The 17759-nt window shown below is 44.9% G+C and overlaps 1 protein-coding gene across 1 annotated transcript in view; it reads left to right on the top strand.

Moving 5' to 3' along the window:
- PBX4 (pre-B-cell leukemia homeobox 4) overlaps positions 1 to 17538 on the top strand; it is a 24244-nt gene extending 6706 nt beyond the window's left edge. The window contains exons 2-8 of the mRNA XM_015427755.1: positions 5740 to 5981; positions 7174 to 7364; positions 10412 to 10547; positions 11851 to 12007; positions 13620 to 13726; positions 15663 to 15749; positions 16675 to 17538. Of these exons, the coding sequence (XP_015283241.1) occupies positions 5740 to 5981; positions 7174 to 7364; positions 10412 to 10547; positions 11851 to 12007; positions 13620 to 13726; positions 15663 to 15749; positions 16675 to 16767 (1013 nt within the window). The 3' untranslated portion in view covers positions 16768 to 17538. The remainder of the gene's footprint in view (positions 1 to 5739; positions 5982 to 7173; positions 7365 to 10411; positions 10548 to 11850; positions 12008 to 13619; positions 13727 to 15662; positions 15750 to 16674) is intronic.
- The last annotated feature ends 221 nt before the right edge of the window (positions 17539 to 17759 follow it).

Raw genomic sequence — 17759 nt, 5'->3', positions numbered from 1 at the left:
GGAAAGAGAAACCTAATCTAAATAGTACGTTCCCTATTACAAATGGCCAGCTTGTCCAGCATCATGTGTGTGGGAGTATGAGGGCATTGTCTCCATGTGTCTCCATGGAAGGCCATGGAGGGAGGGGGGGAGAGAGAGAGAGAGAGAAGAGGTGTTAGAGGTCTCAGGTTAAGACAAAGGGAGGCATCCCATTCAAGGAGATAACACGTATACACACTTAGAGTGATATAGGCCCACCCCAATGTCCGGGCATGCTGAATCGCTCACTCCAACAGCTGGAAGTGCCTCTATCACCATATTTCACATGTTGACAGTGCAAATTTAATCTTTGAATCCAATGTGGTGTCTACAGGCCAGGCCAGAAGCAGTTAAGCCATCTCATATGAGCTAATGTTACAGGATGTTTCTGGGGGGCAGAGAAATTATTGTCGTCTTTCCTGATGTTAGGTAGAATTCCTTTTGAAGTTGAGGGCCACTCATGTTCCATTATACATCACAAGCAGTGGCTATTAATCCCCCCCCCCCCCCAAACCAAAAGAATAACTTACACGGCCATCCCCCCCCCAAGCAAACAGTATACATTCACAGTGCAAACCAATGGAACTGTGCTTGCAGGTGCCACGGAGTTGCCATAGAAATTAGGAGAGTAGAATATTGAAGGGGGGGGGAGGCAGATGTGTAAACCTAAGACACCTCTGGGGAAGCATGTTGTTTTCATTTCCAGCTTTCTACCCCTGTTTGCTGACAATGAGACAGTTTGGTTTCAGGTTGCAAGTTTAGTTCTTGGACCTTCCAGGGGATTAATTCTTTAAGGCAAGAATTATTCTTGTGGGCATGTGAAGTGAGGCCTAAGATGGTTCTGGTGACTGGGAGATGAATCACTCATGAATCAGCTCACCCAGTACTCATATGTGCACGGAGTGAAGGGTGGTTGGTCATGTTATATGCATTTGAAGGAGGAAATAGGGGTGGGGATGGGCAAGAGCCCATTCGATTTGACCCTCTTGGCAGTAATTGTGCTTGATTGGTATATTGCTATCACACCGAGGGACACTCAGTAGAAACATCCTGTATTACAGGAGCTAGTACTAGTAGCAATCTCACTGCAGGGGTTCCATGTGTCTCCTTACCTCCAGCAGTATGAGTGTATCTCTAATAATACAAATGCACACCCATGCACTTCAGCATTAGTAGCTACTGTTAATAACCACTGTTGTACTGAGTCACATAAAACCAGAGTGTTCTACATCCCCAGTTGGCGGCAAGTTTTTTTTAATAAGAGCCACGTAATGAACTGAGCAAGGGCGACTCTGACTCATTGGGCAGAGCTATAACCCTTGAAACACTGTCTTCTTCAGTCGAAATAGCAGCAGCTGAAGTGTGTAATAAAAGGAAGGCTCTAACCAAGCCCCTCTTGCTATTTATGCTGACGAAGAGGGATCTGAAGAGCCCCCCCCCCACTGCTTCTACTCTCACATGGGAGAAAGCAGTTGAGGGGGGATATTAACGCCAGGGAGACCATAGGCCAGTTATTCGCTCTTAGCCTAACCAACCTCACAGGGTTGTTGTGAGGCTATAACGGGAAGAGAGAAGCAAGTTCCCCACCTGGAGCTGCTTGAAGGAAGGGCAGGATTAAAATGAACTAGGTGGATAGATTTGTCCCTCTCCTCCTCCTAGTTTGAACCATACCACCATCGAACTCTGAAGAGAATGTATTGTTTCAGTTGACTGGATCAGCATGGTTATCCCATGCCTGCCTTCTGCATATTTCCGTTAATCAGTAGATGTGTTTTCCTCCGAAACGTTCCATCATAAGACAGGAATATGAGCCCTGCTGCTTTCTTGCCACATGGAAGGGGAGGGGGTGGGGAGAAGAGAAATCTGGATTGGAAAACGAGCCTAAACAAATTGCATATCATTCTTGTTTTGGCACCGGTGCTCTCGTACAGTTCATTACGGCACTGCAGCGTGTTAATTAATGATATGTAAATATATTGCAATGATTGCATTTGCATATTGAGTAGGGCCGCGGTACCTTAGGTTGTGATGTGTTTTAATTAAGGGCTAATTAGAAATGATGGGAATTTCACTTGGCTCAGTCTAATTATTTTCCATTTTGATGAATATGTAGAGGGTGTTATGATTAGGGATCAGACCGAATAGTGGCATGTTAGTGTCTGTGACTGCACAGGTTCTCAGGGGTTTATGAAGCTGAGCGTTGTCCATTAAAAGCATCCATAAAAATTAGAGCTGCCAACCAATTGAAAGGTTCTTTTTAGTCAATTTACTGTCTTGTTATTACCCGTTTAATTGATTAATTAACTGATTGGGATAAATATTAAAGCAACTCGCTTTGAGTGATATTTTTAAGCTGTTTAATGAAGATTGCTGTTTCTCTCCACTAATTAACACAGACAAATCCTTTCTTTGTGTGAGGAATAAATTTTAAATGCTTTGGCCTGGACGAAGAGCTTTTTTTTAACATAGGCACTTCAGTTAAACTGCGGTTTAAACAAAACAGACAAAATAAAGCCCTCACGCTTTAAGGTATAACTAATTAATTTTTATTAGAACCAAAAGACGTTTATAGCTAGTGGGGTACTATGAAGCAGGTTGCCTAGGACTCTGATTTTATGAATAGTCATTGCTGCACTGAAGATCCAGGTGTGTAGGCTTGATGCAGTGCTGCAGCAGATGGCATTGTGCTCACGGTTAGGGCCTACCCGAGAACCAACACAGAAGCAGCACTTGGCACCTCCACTGATAGCTCACATCCACCTCCTCTTGAGAATACAGAGAGTGCTGAAAGTCATGCTGCAGGCAGAGTACGTCAGAGTGTAGGAGATGGGGTGGGAGAGGCACAAACTGGGATTAAGGGGTTAGGTTAGAATGCATAGGAAAAGAGAAAACACTAGGTTGTGGAGGCCTAGGGTAGAAGAGATTGGATTTATACCCTGCCCTTCACTACCCAAAGGAGTCTCAGAGCGTTTACAATCCCTTTCCCTTTCCCTTCCCCTCCCCACAATAGACACCCTGCGAGGTAGGTGGGGCTGAGGACTGCCCTTGAGAGAACAGCTCTGAGAGAACTTGTGACTGACCCAAGGTCACAACAGCAGCTTCATGTGGAGGAGTGGAGAATCAAATACAGTTTTCCAAGATTAGAGTCCGTTCCCTTAACCCCTATACCTAACTGGGCTATGCAAGTCAGGGCAACTTGTTTACTAGGTAAATACCTTTGCTGAGCCCTGAAGCTCACTGGATTACCATGATCCCATCACTGTCTCTCATCACAGAATACCAGGCCGGAGAGGTAGGAAAGAATCATGGGTTGGATCCAGATTAAATTTCCTGCTAACAGAAGGGGGTGGAGTAATTTCTAGCAATTCCCCTTTCTTGCTGCAGATCCCCAGTTTGTCCCGTACGCCATTCTTGAGGGTCCCCTATTCCCCAGGAGTAGTATTTCGGAGAGATCAGTAGGCTGCAGTGGTGGGGGCAGAATACAGTTGCCAGCTCCAGGTTGGTGAATACCTGGAGATTTTGGGGGTGGAGTTTGAGGGGGGCAGAGTTTGGGGAGGGGAGGGACTTTGCTGGGGTATAATGCCATAGAATCCACCTTCCAAAGAGGCCATTTTCTCCAGGAGAACTGATCTCTGTCACCTGGAGATCAATTGTTATCACAGGAGATCTCCATCCACCACCTGGAGGTTGACAACCACAGGGTAGAAAGTTCTGTTTCACTGACAGAAGTGCCTTGCGTCAGTGGAAAATTTAATCTGGATCCAACTCCATGTATAGTGCCAACGGGTAGCTGTTTTAGTTAACAGTGAAGAGTTGATTCAAGTCCAGTAGCACCTTATTTCATTATCAGGCTTCTAGCCCACCCTCCCCGCAAGCAGCCTCAGGGTGGGTTACAACAAAACACAAATATACAGTCCAACTTATAAAACTTCCCAACCAAAAATGATCAGCAGTAAAATAGCCTCAACAAATAAGAATTAATAACAATTTCATCAGCAACATCTATAGTAAACCGTTGATGACAGTTGACTCCCTTAGAGACTAACAAGATTTAGGCTGTGGTCACACACACACTAAATAATCCACTTTCAATCCACTTTTAAACTGGATCTTGCCAGTTCACACAGGAAAATCCAGTTTAAAAATGCAGTGAAAGTGGATTAATATTTAGTGTGTGTGACTGCAGCCCTGGAGACTAACAAGACGTTTTTGAGAGTCAAAGCTCCCTTTTGTCAGATGGCAACTCAAAAACGTATACTCAGAAAATCTTGTTGGTCTCTAAGGTGGTACTGAACTAGAATCTAACCCCCCTACGTATGGTGCTGTGAGATACCTGAGGAAAGATGGAACAAAGATCAAAGTATATGCAGTTGCTCTCTTAACTTCCTCAGCAGCATGTTTGCTTTTTTTGGCTGTCAAGTCACAGCAGACATGGTGATCCATGCTGGCTGGCCTGGGCTATCCAGGTCAGGGTAACTCATTTACTAGGTCCCCCCCCCCCCCCCCCAACTCCCGTATCCACTGGGTGCCTGGAGTTTTGCCCACATGGGAGATAACAACTCTGAACTGCCTCACTGCAGACTTTTGTCTCCTGTAGGCAGAAGAAAACAGCCTTCTTTGGTGCAGAGAGTTGTGATTTCCTGCCTCAGGGCGTCTGGCACAAAACTGCTGTGTTGCTTGCTATTCTAAAGACTGAGTCTTTTGCAGCCCTGGTTGCAGCAAAGATGGTCTTCAGAAAACTAAGGGCAGGCTTAGGAAGGACTTCCATTTAACAAGAGGTGCAGTCGCTGCCCATCTTTTGGGAAGCTCTCCTGCATACAATGCGTAGCTACCAAATCTTGTCTTTGCAATCTGTACCCCTGTCCATGTAGAAACTACCTGTAATGCTGTGATTCTGTGTTAGTCTGCTGTAGCTAAATAACATGGAGATCCAGTTGCATCTTAAAGACTAATGGCGTTTATTCCTGCATAAGCTTTCTTGAGTGATCTGATGAAGTGAGCTCTGATTTATGAAAGCTCATGCTGGACTAAATGTTGTTAGACTTTTAAGGTGCCACTGGACTTCATTTTTATTGCAACATGATGTGTGTAAAGTGCTGTCAATTTGCAGCCAATTTATGGCAACCCCTGCAAGGGGCTTTCAAGGCGAGTGAGAAGCAGAGGTGATTTGCCATCGCTTTCCTCCGCAGAGTTTTCCTTGGTGGTCACCCTTCCAAGTACCGACCCTCCTTAGCTTCCGAGATCTGACGAGAATGGGCTACACTATGCTGTGTTCTCTCCATAGTGATGATTAGAAAACTGAAATTTTAAGAAGCTCAGTTTTGCCTGGGTCCCTGTGCATACCTGCCGAGCATGCTCAGTTTTATCTTTGTGTTCATCTTTGTGGAGTATACAATCGGGTGTCATTGTTCTTCTTGGTCATCTCTAACTTCCCATTGTGTTTTACCAATACAGGTTTGGCCCGTTTCTCTTTAATGGTCCCGCCGCTTTAGCTTGTAGTTACCTACTGAGCAAAAAGAAAACTTGCACTCTTCATTGGCCTTTGTTACGTGGAATGCCCAGCTGCATCACAAATGTACCTGAAGTTATGGCAGCTTATATTTATACATACACAAAGAATACATAGAGCGATGTGTGTGTGTGTGTGGGGGGGTATTAACTGCTAACTGAATCCCTCTGCTTCTGAAATAACCTTCTGCCTCCCTATTTATGTTTGTCCAGTGTTAAGTATCCGAGGTATTCAGGAAGAAGACCCCCCTGACGCTCAGCTAATGAGACTAGATAACATGTTGCTGGCTGAGGGTGTCTCCGGGCCGGAGAAGCGGGGAAGAGGAGGACCAGCGGCCATAGCAGCAACATCAGGTGGCTGTCCAAATGACAATAGCATTGAACACTCAGACTACAGGGCCAAGCTGTCACAGATCCGACAGATATACCACTCTGAGCTAGAGAAATATGAACAGGTGATCTTTCTGCATGGAAGAGTTTTTATCATCTCCGTTAAAAAAAACCAATTAATCGTTTTTCCTTTGCGGTCACAGAGCAGGGAGTATACTGTATTTCTATGATTTTTTTTTAAAGAGTCATTGATGTTATTTGTCATGCTGGCATTGAAACGGCAGGGTGTTCTACCTCCAGCTGCAGTCCTGTTACCTGTTTACAAGCTTTCAAGTTGCTACAGCAGTGTGGCCTTGCCTAAGCCTCGGCTGCACGAAATGCGCTTGAGTCAACATTTTTATGTAACTTTCCTCTTTGGAACTGCCCCACTTTCCCAGGAAGTGGCTGGTATGGACTGTATCCTTTCCTTGTCTGGAAGCCGACACCATCTTGTGGGGTTGAACGTTGTGTACGGCTCCTGTAAAATGATGTTCCTCATGTCTCTCCTGTGCCTGTGAAAAAGGGGCATTTTTGTGTAGATATAATCGTATACTACGAGTCTTAATTGTGTACAAGAGTGTTTAATGGAGCAAGAGCTGCTCAAATACGTCTTTGTTATTTATAAAATGCAATGGCACTGTGCTGATTTTCTAGTCTGACCTGTCTCTAGCATGCACTGTACAACAGGGGTCCCCAATGTGGCGCCCTTGGGTGCTGTGGTGCCCGATGACACATTTTCTGGTGCCCACCAGGTGTTTTGAGGAAGTGGGTGGAGCCAGGTAGGGCTTCTGATTGACTATTGGAGGTTTTGATTGGCTGTGCAGATTTTTTAGAATGTTGCTTTGGTAGCAGCCTCCATCACAGCACAAGGACCTACACTATGTTACTGAAGTTAAGCTATGGCAGTCATTTTGTGGATGGCTCCACCTCCTGTGGCAGCCATTTTGTGGCAGCCATTTTGTTGCTGTGCCCACCGTGCCTTGTCCATATTCTAAATATGTCCAGAGGCTCAAAAAAGGTTGGGGAACCCTGCTGTACAGTATCATGCAGTCAATGCCTGATTATCAAATCCAGTATAGTCATTTAAAGTATCTCTTAGGAGACTGTCTTGTGTATCTCTTAGAAGACTGTCTTGTGTTAATCTTGAGATTGCTGATGATGTCACATGGTTACATTTTTACATTTGGATTGTGGACGAAATGCAGTTACAACACGAGGGCTATTTTGAGAGACCTTGGTATGTTCTTCAGTTAAAAGGGCTCATCTCTTTCTTTCCAGGCCTGCAGTGAGTTCACTACCCACGTTATGAACCTGCTCCGGGAGCAGAGTAGGACAAGGCCAATTTCACCCAAAGAAATTGAGCGCATGGTGAATATAATTCATGGCAAGTTCAGCACCATCCAAATGCAGCTGAAACAGAGCACGTGTGAGGCTGTGATGATCCTGCGCTCGCGGTTTCTTGATGCAAGGTAATGAATGACCAGGATTCATTGCACCCACCATGTCCAGCACAGGGCATTGTACAGTCTTACACCATGCATTAGTTGTGCAGGCGGATACTGATCCCTGTATGAAATGGTTGGTATATGCACACTTCTTAGATGGAACATTGTATTGGTGCAGGGGTCTCCATCGTGGTGCCCATGGACCCTATGGTGCCTACTGACACAGCCAGTTTGGTGTAGTGATTCAGTGCGCGGACTCTAATCTGGGAGAACCGGGTTTGATTCCCCACTCCTCCACTTGCACTTGCTGTATGATCTTGGGCAAGCCATAGTTCTGCCAAGAACTGTCCTTGAAAAAGAGTAGCTTCTGTCAGAGCTCTCTCAGCCCTACCTACCTCACAGGGTGTCTGTTGTGGGAAGGGGAAGGGAAAGGAGTTTGTAAGCCGCTCTGAGACTCCCTTGGGTAGTGAAGGGTGGGATATAAATCCAATCTCTTCCTCCTCTTCTTCTTCCCGGAGCCCTCTGAGTGCTTTAAGAAAGTGAGCAGGGCCAGGTGGGGCTTTTGCCTAGCAAAAATTGGCCATCGGAGATCTGATTGTCTGGGCAGATATTTTAAAAGTTGCTTTGGCAGCAGCTGCCTCCACAGTAGAAGAATCTTCATTGCATGACTGTGGGAAAAACTGTGTATGCAAGAGAATATTTTTAAAAATTATGTTCATTTCAAAATGCATCCTGTTAAATAGAGTGTCTGCCTGGAAAGCTGAAGAGTTACCGCTAGAGTTATGTATGACCTCACTCTCTGACATTTTGTGGTTGGCTCCGCCTTCTGTGGCAGCCATTTTGTAGTTGCACCCACCACCCTATGTCAGAATTCCAAAGGTGCCCACAGGCTCAAAAAGGTTGGGGACCCCTGGTCTAGGGCTTAGCAGTTTGCCAACTTCTGAGTCTGAAGTGCAGTCCAAAAGTGAATGTGGTGCTGTTTTTCAACAAAACAGATGAACAAGAGTTCACCTGTTTTGGACAGGGTTGTACTTCCTGAAAGGAGCAGGTTGCAGTTTGGGGGTAGAAGGAAGAAAACGGTAAACAAAAGGAAGGCCCCAGTCACACGGGCCAGATAACGCGGGGGTGAGGTGTGGCTGTTTGCCCCGGGGCGAAATAAAGTGCGTTAGCCCGATCACACTGTCTCCCGAGTCTTCGCACTGTGGCACGAAGCTTGCGATCACACGGTGATGCTGGAGCTGGCAAAGAAGCCATGCGGCAAGCGTTCCGTGTTTGTGCGCATGCGTAGTTCCACGGAGCAGCACTGCTTCCAGTTTAGTGTTCGTGCACATGCGCTTAGGAAAACCATCTGGTTTGCGACGGGACTTGGACAGGCGCCGGAAGCCATGGGATACTAGCGTTCCCGCGATCAGACGCCCGCCCCTGCTGTGCGTTTTCCGGATACTACTGCACTTTCTGAGGTATTTTTTTACTGCACATCTTTGGCGGGATGCCACGGGTTGGCTACGGGTGCGCTACGCTTCCCAGATGTTGCGGTGTGATCGCGCACCGAAAATCCACCTATCATTCGTGCCTTTAGCGTGGCAAATCCTCGGTGTGAACGGGGCCGAAGTGTATTATGCGGGCAAACTGTCTCATGGACTAACAATAGGCAGGATCACCAGCTTGTTTGGAAATTAAGCTAAACTTTATAATGTTGAAAGATCAAGACTGGTAGTCCCGTTAGTCTGTCTGTAGCAGTAGAAAAGAGCTAGAGTCCAGTAGCACCTTAAAGACTAACAAAATCTGAAGAAAGATTCGGGTGGGGCAGCCGTGTTGGCCTGAAGCAGCAGGACAAAGTTTGAGTCCAGGGGCACCTTTGAGACCAACGAAGTTTTATCCAAGGTAAAAAAAATCTAAAGAAGCGAGCAGTGACTCATGAAAACTCATACCCTGCCACAAATGTTGTTCGTCGTTAAGGTGCTAGACTCTTTGCTCTTCTATAATGTTGAAAACACTGAACTCTAGTAATGTATTAAATACATTACCCCGCTTCTGGCCCTCATTCAGCCAGGAGGAGGCAGGAGAAGAGGGAGGGTAAGTTGCTTCCTCCCTGCCTCTCCCCACCCCTGCCTGCCTGGGGCCAGGGAGGGCCTTCGCGGGGCTTCCTTGCACTCCCGCCGGCCTTGCAGGTCCACCGCCGGGCCCCTCATGGGGCTCGGCAGTGGAGCTGCAAGGCCGGTGGCAGCGGCCGGGACCGTTGGGGGTGGTGTGTGTGGCCTTATGACACACTTCTGATGATGTCAGGGGGAGTGGCCTTATGACACACTTCCGATGATGTCAGGGGGTGTGGCATATGCTACTGAGTTATGCTAATGAGTTCCCCTAGCTCTTTTTCTACGAAACGACCCCTGCATTACAGCATATTAATTGTTGCCAAAATTATTCACATTTAAATAAAAACCTTGAAAATATTATGTATGATTTTTTTAAACACTGTATGCTTTTTGTTTCAACTTAACATCTGTCTTGGAAAACGTACATTACACATGCCATTATAAGTGATAGTCTCCAGTGCCAGAACCCATGCTAGGGATACTGCTTGAACAACCTGCCTAAACTGGTATATCCTTTCCTGGGATCCTCAGTTACTCTCCATCCAGCCTTGGGCTGAAAGTATAATGTATCCCTGCAAGACGGAGCTCTTCCGCCAGGCTTTTATATAGGGGCCACCACTTCTACTACTACCACCACTGAAACAATGGGGTTGGGAGTGGTCCCCAGAAGAACGGCCATAAATTTGCATGGCACTGATGCTGCTGGACTGGCTTGGACCATCGACAGGACAATTTCACCTAAGGAAATGATTGTAACCATCCTCAGACCATCTTGTCTGCATGGAGCACTTTATCTGTTGTTGTGATTTAATGGTTTTTACTGTTTTATATTGTTTTATGTATGGGCTTACGCCCCTGTGTGAGCCGTCCTGAGCCCGTTCGCGGGGAGGGCGGGGCAAAAATGTAAATAAATAAATATAAATAAAAATAAATATCCTAACATCAGCAGAGCAAATAATTGCACTGTGTTCCCAGGCGTAAGCGGCGTAACTTCAGCAAGCAAGCGACAGAAGTCTTGAATGAGTATTTTTATTCTCACCTGAGTAATCCTTATCCCAGTGAAGAAGCCAAAGAAGAGCTAGCCAAGAAAGGAGGCATCACAGTCTCACAGGTGGGATGCACATTGTGGTGGAAGCTACTTCCAGCACACCTATTTTCACATTATTGTGCAAATTATTGTGTAAAAAGATCTAAAGCTGGGTAGATAAAGTTGGAACAATTTTTTAAGTCGTCACATGTGCAAAATAGAACTTTATCATCAATTAAATGTATGGTGCACCATTTTAACTTACTACATTGCCTTTATTGATGAAATATGTAAAACAAGTGTACCCAGCTGGTGGAACCTTGATTAGTTGTTTGGATGTGATGTCATCACACTTACCAACTTGGCTGAAGGCAGCCCAGCCAAGAGAGCCACCCAGCAACGCACCAAGGCCTCAGTTGGGCATGGCAACAGCAAAGGAGGCAAGGTAGGGTTGCCAGCTCCCCTTGTTGCACTGGCAGGGGGATTTGCGGTGTGTTCCGGGACATCCCCGATGCGATGACATCACTCATAAGTGACATTATCACACCAGGGACATTGCATTGCGACACTCTGGTTTTTGGGCAAAACTCTATGGTAAAACCGGCTTCAAACCATAGAGTTTTGCCTTCAAACCAGAGCGTAGCTGCGTGATATTCCCGATATGATGACATCACTTTTGGGCGAGCGTGTTGCGGACGTTGCTCAATGACGCCACTGTTTGGAGGCAGGTTTTCCCCTGCCAGCCAGCTGGCCGGCGGCGAACAGAAGCCCCCAAAATCAGGGGAACCTCCGCCAGGACCTGGGGACTGGCAACCCTAAGGCAGGGTGAGACCCAGCCCGATACAGAGAAGGCCCAGACAGGGAGGACAGGTCCAGGAATGAGCACCTGGTAGGGTGGAAGAGGGAACAGACAGTCCCTGCCTCACTAGGCCAAAACAGTCTGGAAGCAAGCTCCTTTAGAGGGGGCTGGAGGGTGAGGCAGGATTTGCTCAGACCCAAGGGGATGTCCCATTGGCCCTGGCTCCTGGCAGTCTACAGGGCCTAGACCCCAGACTGGAGGGAAAAGGAGAAACTGGAGATGTCCTCTATCTGAGCAGTTAGTATGCTGTATCTTTCAAATGAAATATCTGATTTGGGAAAGGAGAGGGGAGGCCTATATTTCCACTGCATCTTGTACAGTATTGATTTGAGGCAAAACCACCTTAAGGCACACAGAGTGTATCTATGTATTAAAAGAGAGGCATCATCTCATGCCATTACTAAAGGAGGTGCAGTTTTGTTGTTGGTGTCAACACTTGGCTTAGTGCCCTGAAATATTTCTGTTTGATAACATCTTTGCCTTGTGTTGATAGCATTGACTAAGCCTTAACTGAAGTTCTTGTTGCAGGTCTCTAATTGGTTTGGTAACAAGAGAATCCGGTATAAAAAAAATATGGGGAAATTCCAAGAAGAGGCTAACATCTACGCAGCCAAAACTGCTGTGGATGCAACCAATGTGGTAGCCCAGGGCAACCAGGCAAGCTCTCCACCCACCCCAAATTCTGGTGAGTACAGAAAGGCTGCATCTGAAACAGCGTGTGAAGCTGTGCACAGCGGAAAAACTTCTGCTGCAGTTTTCTGAAATCAGCAAGGCTGCTGAAGTGTAGTGGCTTATCAGGCCCCGTTTGAAGGTTGCCTAGAACTTCATTATATGTCTAAATTCTTCTGGTTTTACTTTTGCAATCATTTTGCCATCTTATGCCATTTGAGAACCTTGCAATAGTTGTTCTGCTTATGGGTCTAGCAACACAAAGACAGCACGTGAGTCGTTCTTCTGGTTGACTCAAGATTGATTAAACTATTCCAGCTCCCTGCACATTTTGAACAAATTGTTCTTCTTTAAGGGCATGTTGCTAATTGAAATCCCGAGAGAAAAAGATCTTAATAAACATGTGTGTTTCTTCTTTGACGGGCTTGACTGACATCTGGACACACAAACAATTATCTAAAAAGAAACAGACATGTTTACTAAGGCTCATATCCTAAGCAGGGCTAGTGGAGTTGCACTTGAGGATGGCAACTTCCCTGCGTTCTCCTCCTCCTGCCACTGCAGCTTTCTGTGCCCCCCCCCCCATTGTGCTTCTGTGGGTCAGTGGACCCCCTGGAAGGGGGGGCGGAGAGGAAATCTGTAGCAGGAGGAGGAGGAAAGAATCAACCAAAATTCTTCACCCTTTGAAAACAAAACTGTCATTCCATTGGAGGAACTGCCCTTGGGCTGACGGGATGGCATTTTAGGATCTAAGCCCAAATTATTTTTCTTCAGTAATTTCAGTTTCCGGCAAAGAACAATAGTTTGCTTGAACTCCACTGGGAGATAGAATTGCTTTATTTAATCTCTCTTCACCCACTGGAGGCTGCTGTTCTTTCACATAAGGATGTGTCTTCACACTGCTCCATGTCACATTTAATTTCACTTCCGTTTGTCCCCTTTTCCCGGTATGAATTTTATGCTTTCCCCATACACCTACGTGCATCATTGTCTTGAAACTGTCCTTGAGGCAGTTGGGATTTTTGTTTGTTTAAAACGATGATGAACCTGTGCAGTTGGGTACTCATCACCTAATAACTTTGATGCTAAAGGTGCACAGGATTCAGTCTTGGAGGGAACCCTTTTCATTTCGGTTGGTGTGTTGCAGGCCCTCTGCAGATCTGCCCTGGAACCGACCTGTGTTGCAAGTATTGCCAGGCGTATTTTAGGGTGCTCACTCCATTCAATGGGGCTTTGGCTTTTCGGGCCTCACTGTTGTCAGTGTGAGGTGATGTATGTTGCAAGGGAAGATCAATAGCGGCAGGAGCGTTGTCTTCTAGAGAAGTTTGTCTTTCACAACTGATCTTTGCATCGAGGAATCCCCATTAGCTTTCCAAGGAACCCCAGTGTTCTCTGGAGCACAGTCTGAAAACAGGGCAAGGGACCTGGAGACACAATTGTGAAATCGCTAGGGCTGTGCACAGTCAGCCACTACCCACTCAGCGTTCAGATGTGGAACACTACACAAAGACAATTAGTGATAAATCTCGAGATCGGGTGTGAAACACAATAGTTCTTTGTGCTGTTTTCTTTGTCACAACAATGAGCAGGTGCGGACATGCCCTTAGGTAACTTCTTTTCCTCTTCAGGTTCCTCTGGGTCATTTAAAATGACAAATTCTGGAGATTCCTTTATAAACCTGCAGTCACTCACTTCCTACCAGAACTCGCCAGTGGGAGCCAATGTGCAGTCACAGGTGGGTGTGCAGAGAAGTTTGTGTGACACCCCTCCCCCCAACACTATTGTCAGTCCATGTGTTCAAAAACCGATTTTTATTGATTATTGGAATTTAAGGTTGCTTGGGAATGTTGCAAGAGGGACAGCCCCTGTGGGAGTTATTTACGAGGAGAGTGATCATTTCATAATAAATTTGTGGTTTGCCGTGTAGTTTGTCCTATCTAAATCACCCTTGTGCTGGCTTAAGCAAGGAAAGACTGAAGGTTGTATTGTTTTATCCTGAAGTTATAAGGAGTTTGGAAGTGAGCTTGGCCAGAGATGTAATATATCCAGAAATTTTGAAGCCACAGAAGAAAAACAACATATTTTTCTTGTTACGTTTTCCCCCCCTGGAAAAATGGAAATTTGGGGGCGGGGATTTGAAATATATGCAATATTACTTTCCTGTCAAACCTAAACTAATTATACCCATTTAACATCTTAAAAATGCATTATTTAACATATTTGGCATATTTATGGAATTCAAAAGTATAAATGACTTCATTTTCTATAAGAAAAATTGCTAATATACCTAGTACTTTGAAAAGAGTTGCAAAATGCTGCACCCTATGCTTCCTTAGCATGTGTATCTTAATTTTCACCATGTGTGAGGTAGGAAAGGAAAGTTGAAATCCGAAAACAAATTCTGTGGTAAATGAAAGTATTATTTGGACAGCAGTTTCCTCAAACAATCACAATAGCTAGGACTGCCAGCATATTTGGATATCAGCTTAATCTTTATAATATCGTCAACACTGATCTCTTTAATCACATATCATTAAACACATTGCATATTAATTGTTGTCAATGTTATTTACATTTGAACAAAAACATTATTGAAAATATGTCTACAGTATTCATAGCTATTATTCTCTACGGCTGTAGACTCTTACATACAAATTTTCATACTATACATTTAGAGTAGAATCTAGTGTAAAAAGCACGTCACTCATTCTAGAAGAGAAAATATTTCACACAAGTTTTTTTTCCCTGTGGTCTCCAAAATTTCCATATTCTTCTGTTGGAAAAATTGAAACAAGTTCTCAGTTTTTTTTCCATTCAGTACATTTTGAATGAGAAACCTCATCTTAAGAAGCATTTCAGTCATTGCAAAAATGCAACTATTTTATAGGGGTTTTTTCAGCACTCTTCCAGATTTCTCATCCCCCCCTTTTTTCTAGGCCTTCATTTCTGTAGCCCTAACCAATAGTGTTTGTTTATGATGCCATGTGTGAGAAGGTAGAGTCATGTGACCATACACACATGCGTTAAAAAGATCAACGCCAGAATAGGTATGAAGGCTGTTTCAGGTATGTTGAGCCTGCGCCTAGAGGGATCCAGAGAACTGCCAAGACATGCTTGCACCCTTAGCGTCCTCCTTAGCGTGCGTGGCAGTATCACTGTAGTGGTATCAGCAGCCACACCTTGGGCCAGAACTGCTGCTGAGCCAGAACTGAATGTCCCAGCTTCCAGGGTGTATGGTAGCATTCACTCTACGTCTCTGGTATTGCTGGCTGTGTGGCATGTATGTCAGTCATGGAGGATGTGGGCTGTACCACACATTCCAGAGTGGAGGTATTTGGGCCATCGCCCCCATTTCATTTCTCAATCTGCTGTGTCTTAAGGTTCATCCATCCTCATCACAGTAGTTCTGCCCACTCTTATGGTGGACTCTGCCCTCTGTACATGACACACAGGGTGGTCACAGTGCTGCAGAAATGTAGAAAGTGGATACAGACTTGGGTTGTAGCTGGGACCTGCCAGTGCACCAGACAATGTTTCTGGTCTTATGAGGGTTGCATAAAGGGAGATGGGGTAGTGGAGCTTTAAGCAGTGGCTCTGAAGCATCTTCAGAACCGTTTGAGGTTTTTAATTGCTTTTTAATTTTTTTTGCCAATCTGGTTGTATTGTTGCAGATGGATTCCTTACACCATGTCATACACCAGGCAGGAAGATATGACAGCATCGTGGGGAACCCTCTATATTCGACGCAGCGCATTGACGTAAGGAGCTTCTGATTTTGAGCACAAAATTATCTTGAGCCCCAGAATTCAGACATGCCTACAGACATACCCTCCATTACCACCTCTGCAGATGCTCGAATGAAACTCTGCTTCAGCGTTAATGTTTGCTAGCACTTTGCCGATCACGCAGTGCTGTTCCAAAGAGAGAGGGGCAATAGGCAGTCTGTTGCTAATCTCTGCCACTCTAGGGACTAAGAATTTTTAAAAAGCCCTTGCTCTTTAGACTATAAGGGAAGCCCTTCTCTGTATCAGTCATGGTACTGTGAAGACCAGACCCCTGATTGGTTAGGGATGGTCAGAGAGAGAAGCCAGCTTATCTACCCACCCCCAGTCAGCTCAGTGGATTAGAAGGAAAGGCTGCCTTACTTCCATTCTCCCCTCCCATTGGAGGAGAGAGCTGCCGGTTGGAGGAAGAGACTGCAACATACAGAGCGCAGAACTAGTCTACAGTGAAATCCATCAAGTGGCCATGGATTGGGACCTATCCCCAAATCTGCAGTTGGGAACTGAAAAAGTATATGAGGGCACCTGTGCAGTTCTATCCCTTGCTCTGTTCGATAATTCTAATTCACAAGCACAATAGGTTTCTTTTCCTATTTAAACAAGTTAGCAGTAGAAGTTGGACAAGAGCAATGGAGCCCCATTTGGGGAAACAGGAGAAGCTGCGAAACAAAGGCAGTGGAATCAGCATTTTACACAGTACTTTGCCTTCCGTGCCCCGGAAAGTGAACTGCAGTGTCGCTTTGTGAGTTTTGCTCCGAGCCTAAATCTTACGGAACACGGTGCATGTCTCATACTTGGCTTAACGTTCTCCCGTTGTGACACGGAAACTCATAATCAAAATGGGTTTAGGATGCAAGTAACACCCGATGGACTTAACACAATGCGTTTATTCCCTCTTCAGGCGAATGGCAGCTGGCAGGACGCAACTACCCCTTCATCAATCACTTCACCTGCCGGAGATCCCGGAAGCATTAATTCCGATGCATCTAACTAAATTTTTAGGACCTGTTTGAGGAGAGGAAAGAGGTCATTAGTGTAACTCGTCAACGTTGCTCTTTTTTTTTTGCCAATATTTTTGATTCTCCAACTTGACACACACAGCTAATTACCTCAGACAAAAAAAAAAAAAGAAGAAAACCAATAGAAGATTGTGATTATATATGGACACCTCTCTACCTCTCGGCATGACGTGCTTGAGTTCTTCTGGCTTCTGCCCTTTTGGGCTGTAAAGGAACTGGCTTCATTTACCAAACCAAATTCCTTTTTTAAAAAGAAAAAAAAAAAAAGAAATATCACTTTTATGCTTAAGAGTCTGAAAAGTGTCTCTTGAATGAACTTTGGGATTGTCTCCATTTTTTTTCCAATTTAAGAAAGAAAAATAGCAACTTGATTTTAATTTCTACGTGTTTTTATTATAAAAAAATTCTGTTCTAGATGCTAGTTACTAACAAATAGCCCTTCTTGTATTGTAATTGTACGCGTTCTCTGTATTGTAATTTTGTATAGGAAGATTTCTTTTTCTTTGAACTCATTAACCAGAATGGGCCATTGCTTTACCAAAATGATTGTTGGACTTTGCCCCTTGAATAGAAACTTCATTTTCTGTGTCGCTCTCATGTAGCTCTAATTTAATGTCTTAGAGTAAGCTCAGACCTCCCTGTGAATAGATTTTTGTGCATTTAGGGGAAAAAATGTTAACTGCAAAGTCCACCACTTTCAGTTGAAATTTTATCAAAGAATAAACTTCCAAAGTCTTTCCCCCACCCCACTTCCTGCCTCTTTCCAAGCCTTCCTTCATGTTTTTGGGGGTTGGCGGCTGCCAAGCTGGTAGTATAGAAAAGTTATAGTCGTATAGAAAAGAAGAAAATAGTTTGTCAGCAGAAGTTACTCCTTGCCCCAGTGTCAATATGTAGACATAACACACTTGGGAGAATATCGCTGAGAAATGTCACCCTCTGTCCCCAAGGAATTTTTTTCACTTAATCC

The sequence above is a fragment of the Gekko japonicus genome, unplaced genomic scaffold, assembly GCF_001447785.1.
Source record: "Gekko japonicus isolate JY-2015 unplaced genomic scaffold, Gekko_japonicus_V1.1 scaffold474, whole genome shotgun sequence".
Lineage (NCBI taxonomy): Eukaryota > Metazoa > Chordata > Lepidosauria > Squamata > Gekkonidae > Gekko > Gekko japonicus.
Note: the sequence above shows the minus strand (reverse complement) of the source record. Positions and strands in the feature narration are given on the sequence as shown.